We start from the raw sequence: 13,690 nt of genomic DNA on the forward strand, positions 1-13,690 counted from the left end.
GAGGAGTCTTTGTTTAGTTAGGAGTAGGTTCTTGCAACCTTAACGCACTAACGAAAAACCGCTTCCAGTTTGCAGCTGATGAAAGTCTGTCCTTTCATTACAGGCATCGGGGTGATCCGCTTCGGGACAACCTCGGCCACATGGGCACTGGTAGTGAATTGATCACGGTAATAAGTCCGGATCGAGGAAAAATCAAATTCATACTTGAATCCCACTAGCTCACCGAAAACTAGGCCTTTCATCCCTGTTTTTCTAATCGGACTCAGAGGGAGGTGAATTCGCTAATTTAGGCTTTTTAGTCGGATTCTCTAAGGCTTGAAATGGAGTGATTAGATTGATTTCTTTCCTTATGTGGGTTTGCCTCACTTTCGTAGTCTCTCATTCAATTCATCCCTACCCTATCGTAGGAAATTGCGTAGGAAAAGGAGTCCCGTACCCTTCTAATCGGAGAAGGTGCATTTCCTTCAACCTTTATGCTTTTCAACTTGAACAGCTTTTCCACAGCAAGGAATTCTTTTTTTTGTTGGGAGGGTGGATCCTATAAGAAACTTGCCCCTTTTGGTCGGAATGCCTAGCAATCTTGGTGGTCTCGTAGTACACGTCTCTTTTTATCAGCCTTCGAATACTTCCGGGCTTCCCTTAGCTTTTAGGTGGATTCAGTCTCTCCCTCCTAAAAAAGAGAAATAGTCAAGTGAAAGGAGCCCATTTCGGAGTCGCTCACAGAAGAAACACTGACTTTTTCTCTTTTCCCTATCGACTTCGATAAGACTAATAAGTCAGGACGAGCTCTTACTTATAGAGCGTTAGTTGGGTAGGTTCAATAGCTCTAAGATCACATCGGATTCTAACCCTCAGGTGACTTCACTCGCTTTAGAGACGATTAAAGACTAACAAAGGCAGGAGAGACAGAAACAAAGTAAGAAGTCATTGTTGCATCATACCGGTTTAAGAACTTACGCTTAGTGAATCCCTACTCAAATATCGTATGTAATGTAAGAAAATCCTCTCTGTTAAAAGCGGATCTTTCTAAATGACTTTCGGAAGCAAAGACTAGAAACCGAAAGAGAGAGAAGCTAGCAACTAAATTTCATGCTTTCAAGCTTAATGCGTTCATTCCCTCTAGGGTCATTGAACTAGTTGAATGGAATTCCTTCCCACGCGTATTTAATGCCAAAGCTCAAAATCGTTTGATCCCTTTAAGGAGTGAGGGAGCAAAAGAGAGTAATGACATTGTACCATACCCCTACCCTAGAAAGGGTAATGCGATTAGCTTGCTTGAAAAATCGGCTCTCTTTGCTGTGAACAAGAGGAAGCTCTGCAGATGAAGCAGGCGACGGGTAAATACTTTTTTTGAGTTCATACCAGGATCCAAGGTAAGGCTTTTTGCTCACCTCGCGAAAGGCGCATGGGTTGACTCTATTTCGTTCTATGAGTTAGCAGGTGAGAAGGAAATCCTAGTGCTTAGAAATCCAGCTAACATTGAACTTAAACTAGCTGCTGCCATTGAAAGAGAAGAGAGCTCCGTGACTTCCGGGCTTAGCTCTTTTCCGGTGCAGATGAATAAACCGGTATTTTCTCTTTCAGTTGCTGCTCCGGGGAAAGAAGTGGCATTTTCTTTGGGAGTCTCGTACGTATTATAAAGAAGAAGATTCCCGTGAGAGGGTGGATGTAATTCAGCTCGAACGAAGTGAGAAGGCGACTGAAAAGGAGGCTCGACCTACAAGGAGAGGGAAAAGGCAAGGAACTTTCAATAGGCATGGTACGAGAAGAAAGAGACCAGCCTTAGGCCTCTTCAGCTAATAGATGCGTCAAAGGCCGTTGCCAGCTACTGCTAGTCGCAAACAAGCCCTTCCCTTCTGGGCTAGGAGCGAAATGCCTTAGATCGAATCGGGGCTAAAAGCCTTAATGAAGAAAAAGAATTGTCCTAAGGTTGCCTACTTAATCTGGTACTTTCTTCTTCCCCAAAAACAAGAAGGTTTTGTCCGGATTTATTACTATCTTCGGTACTGCTTTTGTTTTGAGAAGAATGAATCTCAAGTTTCATCCTCAGGTTCAGTAGGGGGCATAGAAACGGATAGCGCTCTTAGTTAGCTTAGGAGCGGAGGTACGAGACAAAAAGGGAAGTTTCCCTCGACTAAGCAGTTTCCACTAGACCTTTGGCTAATAGTTTAGTTGTTCCTCACAGACCTTGATCTTTAAGGTAAAAGTGGGCCTTAGCTGGCTGACCTGATTTACCCCTTCTTGTTGGATGACTAGCCCTTTCTTAGACTTGGTGAACTCCTGTCGCGATGAATTAAACCCCTTTCAATGCCCCGCTGCTTGTCAATCACATCGAAAAGTCATTGGGTCAGTAGAGACCTCTTTCGGCAAATAATTATACCACAAAGCCCCAACTAGACAAAGCTCCCCACTAGACGCAAATTGCCGAATCAACACTAGGCAGTATAGGAGTGCTTTCTCTGATCGGCGTTACCCAGACCAGAACTGAAAGGACATACCATCCCCCGAAGGATTATCGGGCATTCCTTCATATCGGGAGGAGGTACCGGTTGGAGGAGAAGATAAGGATAGCTTTCTTTCTTCCATTCCACTCTTGCTCCAATCCCAATAGGATAAATAGAGCTAGCACTTGCTATAAGGGCTTCTGACTATAGGCGCTGGAGTCAGCCTGTCTGAGTATGTAAACTATGTGGTGGATACGATAACAAATAAGCCTTCTACATCAGCCAATTCTTCTTCCATGAGGGACTTCAATGAAGCAACATTTTTGGATTTCCCGTTCATCGTATTGACCTCCCCAAAGCTGGCTGGAAGTGCCCGCCCCTGACGCCTGAAGCGTTGGAACCTGAAATAGTCTTTTTTCTGGACTTAGCCTTAGAACAGGACTGAGCGGTTCGCTTCGCAACCTGAATATGAAAAATCTGATATTGCGTACAAGGTTACTATGGTTCCCGCACTCCGTCCACCCTCGGTCGCTTCACAGCCAACAAGTCTTGGGGATTCTACAGCATCTTCTGCAAAGAGCGCCAGGCACCTTTGAGTTCACGGGGTGAGGTGATGAGCTTGTTCCCTAGTAAGTAGCTAAAGAGGGCAATCAAGCAAGCGATTGTAGGTACGCTAAGTTTATATATTATCTCTTAAGCGATTGTAGGTACGCTAAGTTTATATATTATCTCTTATTATATATATATATATATATATATATATATATATATATATATATATATCATGTAGTATCATAGAAGACTGGGTAATATATTTTAAATGACCAATCATTCTACGATACCTTGTCAAATGTGATATATAACATGTTTGTATAATAATATACTGCAACAGTATACTTCAATTGCTACTGACTTGGTATACTATATGCTAGAATAAATTATTTTTTAGATATAGAAAAATAAAAAATATACTATATCAGTTATCTTTTTATTGATATATTAAAAAGAAAAAAAATAAAGGAGCCAAATGGTATGTATAATAAGATTATGAAAAGAAACAGGAATTAAAAAAAAATTGAAAAGGAGAAAAATTGAATGAAAATTATCAGAAATTTAAAAATAAATTAAAAGAGCAAAAGAATGAAATTAGATTATGGAGAAAATTAAAAAAAAAAATTAAATGAAATTAAAAAAAGGAACAACAAATTAAGGAATAAAAAAAATACAAAAAACGAAAAGAAAGGAGCTAGAATTAAACACATGATCAAATTATGGTGAAAAAGAAAATAAAGGATAATATGATTTGAAAAAAAAAGGAGAAAAAGAAAAAAAAAAGAGAAAAAAGAAAAGGAGAAAAGAAGATAAGAAGAAGAGAAATAAGAAAATAAAGAAGAAAAAAGAGACAATTACATCAATTTTTTAAATTTTTGTTTTAAGTAACAATTACAACAAAAGCTACAATGGGTAGGAAGGGTAAATAATTTTAGGGGTATGAAAATAAGGGGAGCATGGAAGGATAACTATTTTGTGTGTAGTAGACATGTGTGCTCTTTTCCCAATATTTTCTCCAAATGGTAATGGTAAAATTTCTTTTTTGGTCATTGTGGTTACGGTAATATTAAGAAACTTCTTATTTAAATGCAAATAGTAATGTAGCTCCATTAGATATCAATACTAACTTAAATTGATGACACGTGTCCATATTAGTTTTAAAGGTTGGATTGCTTTGATTTAATCTCTCTTAATTGAGCATACGTTTTTGTTTCCCAAATGCACCATTATTTTTGCCGCTTTAACATTTTATCAATTATTTTTTTTAACTAAATATCAAAACTTTCTCTTTCTTTAGTATGTAGTGATTGCTAAATTTTCATACAGACAACCAGATTTCCAATTTTCGAAAAAGATTCTTCCAATTCAATTGGAGATTAAAGGTCGATGTGACATTGGTTTGTTGGAAGAGAGACACCTTTTACTAAGGCTCTCACTACTCGAAGATTATGCAGCGCTCACATCCAGTGCGTGGGAAATACAACACAGGGGATTGAGTTATCCGGTAAGGTTTCTAATATGGGATCCATGGTTTAATCCTAAGGAGGAAACCATAATTGCAGTGGCATGAATCTCTTTCCCCGGTTTACCCACGAACCTGTTTGATAAAGAAGCAATTTTTTCAATGGCTCAAGTAGTAGGCACTCCGTTGGTGCTTGATAAAGCTACAACCAATTAGACCAGACCAAGTTCTGCGCGTGTGAAAGTGGAGGTCGATCTATTGAAGGAATTGCCAAAAAGAATACATATTAGTTGTGTTGATGAGGAAAGTGGAGAAGTAAAAAAAATGGCAAAAAATACAATATGATTATATGCCTAAATATTGTACCCACTATAAATTACAGGGGCTTGATATACATAATTGCTGGATTCATCATCCGGAGTACAAGCCTAACAAGGAAGAACCCAAAAAACGAGGAACAAAAGCCAGAGGAGGTTTTTGTACCTGCAAAGACACAACAGAAGCAAGTGAATGAGGAAGTTAAGCAATCTGTTACCAAACCAGTTGCAACAAAAGGTAAAGGATCACAGTTTAATGGAAATAACAATAGAAATAACAGTAGAATGGAATGGAATGTGGTGACAAACAAGAAGAAAAGAAAGAATAGTGTGGAGGAGCTACAAGGAATACCAAATCACAACAATGCTGACCACGTGCAAAAAGAAAAAGGGAAAGTCCATGAGGAAAATAATGATAATTCATTTGAGGTTCTGGCAACAGTAGAGGAAGAACAATCAATTGAGATAGTGCATGAAAAAAAGAAAAAGAAGCCAGAAACAACTAAGACATGGATTGAATCCACTTTTAGTAAAACAAAAAAGAGTACTGAAGAAGGAAACAGCCAAAAACAAGGGGATTGTGGTTCAACAAACAAGGATGATAGCAAGGAAGATGTTGAGGAAGGCAACAATACAAATAATTAAGGCCAGAGCAATGATAACAGGACAATGCCAAGTAACAGCAAATCAATACAACAGGATGAGGAAGGGCAACAAAAAGACAAGGAAGAACAAGTGGAGAACAAGGGAATGGGTACCAATCAAGATAAACAAAAGGAGGACAGAATCATCAATGATAAAAAAATCAAGGTTGTTGAACAAGAAGTCAATAAACCAGACAGCGTTGAGAAAATAAAGGAAAAGGAAAAGGTGCTAAATGATATGGATCTCAATAAGGAGCCGGATAAGCCCCCTGATGAAGTCACAGATGTAACACATGGTGATACTAAGGAAGATGAATGTAAGGATCTAATAGATGATGATCAATCGCTATCTGTTGGATATAAAGGTGATATGAGGGAACAAGAGAATGTAGCATATCAGATGACAAAGTCAGTAGAGATAACTGATGAAAATACGAAGGACAATGGCACGGATAATAAGATGGAAGATATGATCACAGAGAATAGCACACAGGTGAAAAACAAGCAATTAATAGACAAATCATTTGCACCAGGAGGCCAACAACAGACAACAAGGGCTCACAACACACAAATTGATATACGGAATGATGCTGAGATGGAATATCAAAATGTAGCACAGAGCATGCATCAAGCTATGGACAAAGCAGGCATATCACCAAGACATGTGGCCAAATCCAAAAAGGAGAATATCAAAAAGCCAGTCAGAGAGAAAAGTGTACCACCAGCAATTGCGGGAGGAGTACAAACAAGGAAAACAACCTCTAAATCTAAAGTTTCTCAATAGTGCACTTATATGGAATATTAAGTCAGTTAACACACAACAAGCTTTTGAAAGAGTTGAGATGTTAAATATGTAGCGGATTTATTTTTTCCGATTCGCATTTGCACTTGCCTCATTTAAAAAGGAAAGTGTCCCGGGGAAGTAAGGTTGTCAATCATACTAGGAAAAAGAAAAAATATACTTTTACATGGATGGTGCTCTAAATGGACTTATTTTAGAGTTGCCACCTAATTTTTAGGAAATCAGGAAAACCAATTCGAAAAGGTTCATTTAAAGCAGTTAAGTCTTAAAAGAATCCTAATCTAACCAAAGTATGGGCAAGAGTTCTGGTAATCCCCAGGAAGGTGTTAGGCACCCCGGTATTAAGGATCCGTAAAATACAGTTGACCTACATGTTCTAATAATATGTCTATGTAGATATAAATTGGTTGTGATAAAAATAGTTTTGTTTTATATTTCCGCCAATAGAAATTAGTCTGTCATGCAAAAAATACCACTTTCCAAAAATTAAAAGTGGTAAAATTTTGCCTAAAATTGGGCGTTTAGGGTGTCGGACTAGAACACTTAGGCTAATACCTGAAGGCTCTTAGCCTAAGTAGGACTCCGCGTAAGTCCACCCAAAAAATAGTTTTTGAAAAAATATAGTATAGAAAAATAGTTTTTAAGAAAATAATTTAGGCATACTACTATAGTTCATATAATATTCTACATATATATAGAAAAATAGTTTTTAAGAAAATAATTTAGGCATACTAGTATAGTCCATATAATATTCTACATATATATATATATATATATATATAGTCCCCTTTTAATTTCTATCTTTTTCTAAGTTCCAATCAACTTTTATCCTTTTTAGTGTAAGTCTAAATAATCATATTAGCCTCACAACTTTCGCCCAAATCAATCCACATGTCCAAGTCCATAAGTTTTCGTAAATGTTCAAATCAATCCCATATTTTACAAAGTCGGCAGTTTTGGTCTTTTAATCAAATCAGTCCCAATTTGCATTAAAGTCTCAAAATTAGTCTTGATTTTTTGTAGTAAACTCATTTTGGCGACTTTAAAATGCGACAATCTCATAAGGGTCCCAATTGACATAATAATTACACAAATAAAAACTTAAAATGCGTAATTTAAAGGAGATAGAGAATTTGGGCAGACCAAGCCCATAAGAAAATGTTTATGCAATCGGGTTCGTCTTAATTCCAACATATGCTCCATTTCGCTCCAAGTTGGGGTTGACTCGATCTAGATACGTTAGTGGACCCCGTTGGGACCCATCAACGGGTCTGGGTGGACAGGATATAAACGCGGTACATAACATTAGAATACGTCCACAAATTAAGCTCAAGTAATAAAATTAAAGCCTATAATTATTACATAGCCAAAAAATAAATTACAACTTATTGGGCTTAGCCCATTAATAATAATCAACAATATCATATAAACAAATGGCCAAGATATGAAATAGGCCCAAAACAGTAGGAATAATAAGTCAAGTATGGGAACGCCGATGACAGGCCCAAATAACAAGCCCAAGCATTCTCTTCTTAAATTTTTTTTCCAAGTGTGAAGAGGTGGTATACATGATATACCACTGGTATACTACTCTATTTTTTTCAAATTTACCCTAAGTATTAGAACTCTCATAGACGTGATATACTGCCAGTATACCACTCAATCTCCTCTCAAAATTTCTAAGTATCAAGACTGTATATACGAGATATACCCTAATGATATACAACTAATGGAGAGAAAAACCCATATGGCATACCCTCCATATACCTGATATACACTCCTTTATACTTATTCACTCCAACTCCTATAAACACAATACTCAGACTAGGTAAAAATCTCAACTTTTCTAGTCAACTTTAATATCACAAGCAAGTCTTAAATTTCATTTCAACAAGCAGATGGTCTAAAGGTTTTGAAGAATCGATATTATTCATTTTCAAAATCATATCAGCGGTCCAACTACCAGTTAAGACCAACCAATACTCATAGAATTTTCACACTGCCCAATCTTTAGAGTGAGCTACCAATAAGTTCAGAATAGGAGTAACACAGAAATGGCAAAGCAACCGAGAAAAAACCAAGGCAAGAATTGTACACAGCAGTTAAAACACAGAAGCTATGTTGATTTTGATTTTTAAATGACAAGTCAATCAATGGAGTAGGATAAAGGAGCAAGCAGTTTTCAAGCAAGTATTTTTTGAGCTTCTTACATGTTGAGCCAAATTCCAACCTTTTAAAGATGTGGTAATGAAAAAGAGCAGTACCAAGATAATTTGTCACCTAGGACTATGGTCAACACATTGCAGATTCAAGCAAAAGGAAAATAGTGCCAATTTGTTCTTAAGAAGTTTTTCGGTTCTCAGATTTTCCAAATTTTATACTCAACAAGTTTTGAGAATAGTCCCAAAATAAAGGCCCAGTCTTAAATCTTTTCCAGAAATACAGAGTGGTTGATAGGTTAGAAATAATAGGAAAAATGAGTTTCAAGCATGGTCTTCAAACAAGTCAAGGGACATTTCTTCAAGTGACAGATCCTATAGGGTATTCACAAAAATGTTGAAAAATGTTCTGATATTGAACTTATTTTTAAGATTGCCTAATTATACTAGTGAGGTAAATGATAGTTATACACATAGTCCTATGAACAAATATCCAGATAAAGAATACTTATATAGATTTCAGACAGCTTCAAATATGAATCAAGCAGTGGTTTCAAATGTAAATATTGGTCCTTAGAGACATAAAGTAGACAGGACTACAACAGCATCAAACTAACAGGGAAGATGCACAATCAACTCCCAATTTCCTCCTCATCTTTTAAACTTTCCTTTACGCCTCAAGTGTTTTAAGGTAAACAAACTTCTCAGTAGACATTTAGCAACATTTCTACATATAGAACTTAGAATAAGATCACGAATCAGGAAAGAAAAGAGAAAAGTCAAATTGAGAACAAACAAATACAACTTTAATCTTTTCAAAATGTTGATAGTTTTTCCCTTTTTAACTGCTGCAACCAACACAACACAGTCTAGAGACAAGTTCATATTCTTAAACTAACATAATCTTAAACTAACACCTTTTCAATCATGTTTTAAAAATGGACAAAGTCCAAATTTCAAATGTCACAAAAACAATTTTAAAGGGAGGGGAAACAAGATAAGCAAACAACCAAACAAACCATTTCATTCTCAAAATGTTTTAAGAACAAGTTTTACCTAAAACACAGGTACAAAATCTCTTCTGCACTTTTCAAACCAGTCTTGAGTCCCAAGAACCAAATTATGATACACATTAAACAAGCCTTTGAGCAAAATAACTAATTCTAGGTTTAATTTGAACCTTTAATTACTTAGCAAGGAACCACAAGAAAGCAGTTTTGACATAGAACCAATCTTTACCTAACCTTAAACTTTTCAGATTTGCAAAATAGGCAAAATGCAAACTATAGAGCAATTATCAATCATGGTCCATTAGCCTTAAATCAAACAGGTTTCTTCCTTTAAAATTTCAGTCTTAGATAACCAATTATCACATAAAAAGTTCAGTTTCTTCCAAGATAGTGAAATTTACTCAAAACAGTGCACAAGTGGGAAGTATGGACATGTCATATATCACACAAAGATGTATTTTAAGCCAAATTGACCATGAATGGTCTAAACAGTATCTCAATAAGGCTGATAAGAAGCATAGTCTAGCTTAGGTATGCCATAAGTTGTGATTCCCGTATCATGAGTCACACAACAAAAGTAGCTCCAAACAAGTAACCCAACAGTTCAAGAAAATCTAAAGTGAATTCATAGAGGGTACATGGTACTCATCCTAGGATCATCAAAGGCAAATAGTGATCAACACAGTCAAGGCAATACACAAAAAAGGAAAAGTGGACAATACACATATTGAAGCTTATTCTAAAACAAGGAAGGGAGGTAAACTGAACTAACAAGGGAAAAACATGATTTCTAAATCACTTTTTAACTCAATTCCTAAGCCTCTTAATATTCAATGTTATAGTTCTAAATGTTTTAAAACTGTGATCAAGCCAATTAGACGTAAAAGAAAACACATTATGGAACAAGTAAATTTAAACACATTTAAGACACACAAAGAAGGAAAAAACAACTTATACAAATTTAGGAATCACATTCAACTTTAACACTGGTTTGAATCCCTTATACTTATTTTTGAAAACACAATTCAATTTTCAAATTCATTATGAGTCAAAAGATTTCAAACAGTACAAGCACTGGAGGCAAAGGGCAATTCTAGCCTATTTAACTTTTAATCTTTCAAAGTTTCTGGACATGGAACAAATACAAGATCATACAAAGGCTCACAAGACCACAGTTTAGCAAACAGGTTCCAGACTCTAGCTTTAACATTACTTAGTTGGTTCCAGAATCTCAAAACCTCATAAACCACACTCAAATGCTAGACACACCTTCTTTGAACTATCTTGACAAAGTTAAGAATTAACAAAGCATCCAAGTTTTCATTTTTAAACTCTACCTACATTTAGCCAGTTTTTTAGAACTTCAGAATCCTCAAATTACATCTCAAGAACAACTCCTACTTTTAAAATCATTTTTTCTGGCAAAGCTAAAGGCTAACAGATTACAAATCAAGCTATAAGTCCTTCAATCAAGTTAGTAGTTTTAAAGTCAAGAATGACTTGAAAATTCTGTTTTCACACTCAAACTCATACAAGACATTCAAATTTTCATAAATTGCAATTAAACTTCGACAAAACTCCAGGATCTATTTTCAGAAAGAGACTCACTTATTTAAAACAGGTTTAATATTGTTGGAAACGGTCATGTAGTTCTAAATAAGTCAAGCTATTGAAACAAATAAACAGTTACCCAACAATGAAGAAAAGAAGTCCCTTTTTATACTTGTGACTAAAACAGGTTCAAAATGAAAACATTTTTGGACTTAAAGGTGTTTTTACTTAATCATATTTCCCTTTCAAACCTTCCAAATTGTTTTCCAATCTAACTTATAATTTCAAACCGTCAAGCAAAGTTTAAGGAGATATAAGAGCACAAACTAAAACAGATTTTCAACCAACTAATATTATTTAACAAGAAACATTAAAAGTAACTAACTTAGACCAAAAATATCAAACTCTAATTAACTTAGTGTCAAAAATTCTAACCTAAACTATCTTTTCTTTATTTTTTATTAACTTAACCAACTCAAAATTACTTAACATTAACTAAGTTTTAAGCTTCCTAACTTACTTTTCAGTTTCAAACCACAAAATGGAACACATAATGCTCACTTAATCATTAAAATAGAATCAAACTAATATGTAGTCATTTTTTCTAACTAACAAACATCACAAACAATAGATAATCATAACTAGAAATGAAAACAAGGATTGAAACAAGATTTTACCTTTTGTTGGGGCAACCTAAAGATCAAAGGAAGGATTGGATCAAGCTTTAACACCAAACACCAACAAAGACCTTAAAACAGCTTCTTTTTCGCAATCTTTAGTGAAAGTAATTGTATTCTGTGGAATGGTATCTAGTCTTGCTTTTGTATACCAGTGTAGTATATATAGTATATGAATATTCCCTTTCTGTAGTAATGTTTTTAGGTTTTTATACTTAGAATTTTTTGGAGCAAAAGAGAAAAAAAATTCGGATCTTTCAAATGGTCACAAGACCTCCTATATCAATTCCCAGTAGGTTTTAGGGATAAAAAGGTATATCCCCTCTATCAAAACAAATTTTCCCACCTTAAATTCAATTTTTCGAAAATCCAACATAGGGCAAGGGAATTTTGTAAAAATATTGTACAGATAGTATCATTATCCAATCAGAAATTATACACCTTACACATACAAACAAAAATCCAGCCAGATTGTGCCAAATATCCAACTCAAAATCCCTAAAATTCTGAAAATAACCGAATAGTACACATAGCACAAATAAAAACAAGCCAAACAGTAACAAATAGTACTAAAACAAATAAGAATCCTAAAAATCGTACTCAAATGAGATGGTGTTTTTAGGGAATTTCCCCTAGGTCATTTTCACGTGTGGTAGGGTGCACAAGATGGCCAAGGACTCGAGGTCCCGCCCATGGCAACCCTACTACGAACATAGCATGATTAACCGCCTATAATTAATTGATTTTAGGGACAAACATATGAATTTTAATCGATTTAAACTTGGTAATCGATAGAACAGGAGGTAAGGATTAAAACCCCCAAAAAATCAGACCCAAAATGACCATGGAGAAGGCTGTAATCGAACCGCGATGAAACCCTAAGTTAGTCGCCATTATCGCCTCAAAGGGAAGATGAAGAGAGGTCAGATGGTAAATGAAAAGGTGTGGGGGGGAGGGGGTGGGTGGGGGTGGAAAGTTTATTTTAATAAATTTCCACCCCCTATTTTTTAATAAGTTCTCACCCTTTAAGTTCTATGAGAGTTAAATTCAACCCCTCCTCCATTCTAAGATAAAATAAAACTAAGCATTAAAATACGCGTATAAAATATTTATTTAGGAAAAATAAAAATTTAAACTTGTAAATTTGAAATATTAGCTTCAAAACAAGCCTAATATTGGTATAGTTCCGGAGAATATTTAAGCATGTGAAAAGTGCGGTAAAAAATAAACCGTAATTCGTACGTCGTCTTAATTAACAATTTTCCCGAGTTAGACGGAGCGGGATACGTATTTCCTTTTGAATTTTATTTATGAATGTAAATAACTCGTAATTTTCTTGCAATTATCAATTTTTACAGTATAATAATTAAACATCATTTTTGCAATTTTCTGAGGGTCCTTAAATTTTAAATTTTTTTAAGGGATCCTTACTCTATCTTGGATTCGGGAAATTTGGAAATTAAAATGCGCGTTTTTATGAGGTGAAAATTAGGTATCAACAATTGCCCCTTCGAAGTTCAAGAATGGCCTTGGTCATCCTTGAGCTACAAATTTGACAAACCTAATTTTTAGCGAATAACAGAAATTACAGCTCTTCTCGCTCAAAATTTTGGAAGTATGGTCGGACCCCCGTTTCTGGGCTTCCTACATATCTGAGGCTAAATGAGAATTCAGGCCGTTTGTAGTTCCGGCTCTATGAGGACTATGAAATAAATAGTTTTCTTTAAACTATCCCGAAATGTCCCGAGATAATTATGCGAATATGGTTGAGCCTCAAATTTTTAGTAGCCTACATATCCCTGGCTTTAGGAATTAGGCCAATTGTAGTTCGACTCGATAGTCTGAAAAGGAATATCCCTTTATGTAGGGACCCCTTTGGCTATTTCCGGTTGAAAACCCGAACCAAAGTCGATTTTTGGAAAAGACTTATTAGTGTTGATGTTTGAAGTAATCTCCAATCCCTGGTGTAGAAAGCTTGACTCCCGTACATGGTTTTTGACCGATTGCCCAAGAAAAAGTCCCATGTTCGCTCCGCACGTCTTGAGTCTAGCTCCTTCTTCCTATCTCGGTAG

The 13,690-nt window shown here is 35.6% G+C and overlaps 1 protein-coding gene across 1 annotated transcript; it reads left to right on the forward strand.

The window, feature by feature from the left end:
- The first annotated feature begins 4,799 nt into the window (after positions 1 to 4,799).
- LOC132637728 (uncharacterized) lies at positions 4,800 to 5,420 on the forward strand. The gene has a single exon (XM_060354775.1). It carries the CDS (start codon positions 4,800 to 4,802, stop codon positions 5,418 to 5,420), a length of 621 nt encoding a protein of 206 aa, XP_060210758.1.
- The last annotated feature ends 8,270 nt before the right edge of the window (positions 5,421 to 13,690 follow it).

The sequence above is a fragment of the Lycium barbarum genome, chromosome 4 (assembly GCF_019175385.1).
Source record: "Lycium barbarum isolate Lr01 chromosome 4, ASM1917538v2, whole genome shotgun sequence".
In the NCBI taxonomy this organism is placed as follows: Eukaryota; Viridiplantae; Streptophyta; class Magnoliopsida; order Solanales; family Solanaceae; genus Lycium; species Lycium barbarum.

Coding starts and splice junctions, on each gene's coding strand:
- LOC132637728 (XM_060354775.1), top strand. CDS start 4,800: ATGATTATATGCCTAAATATTGTACCCACTATAAATTACAGGGGCTTG.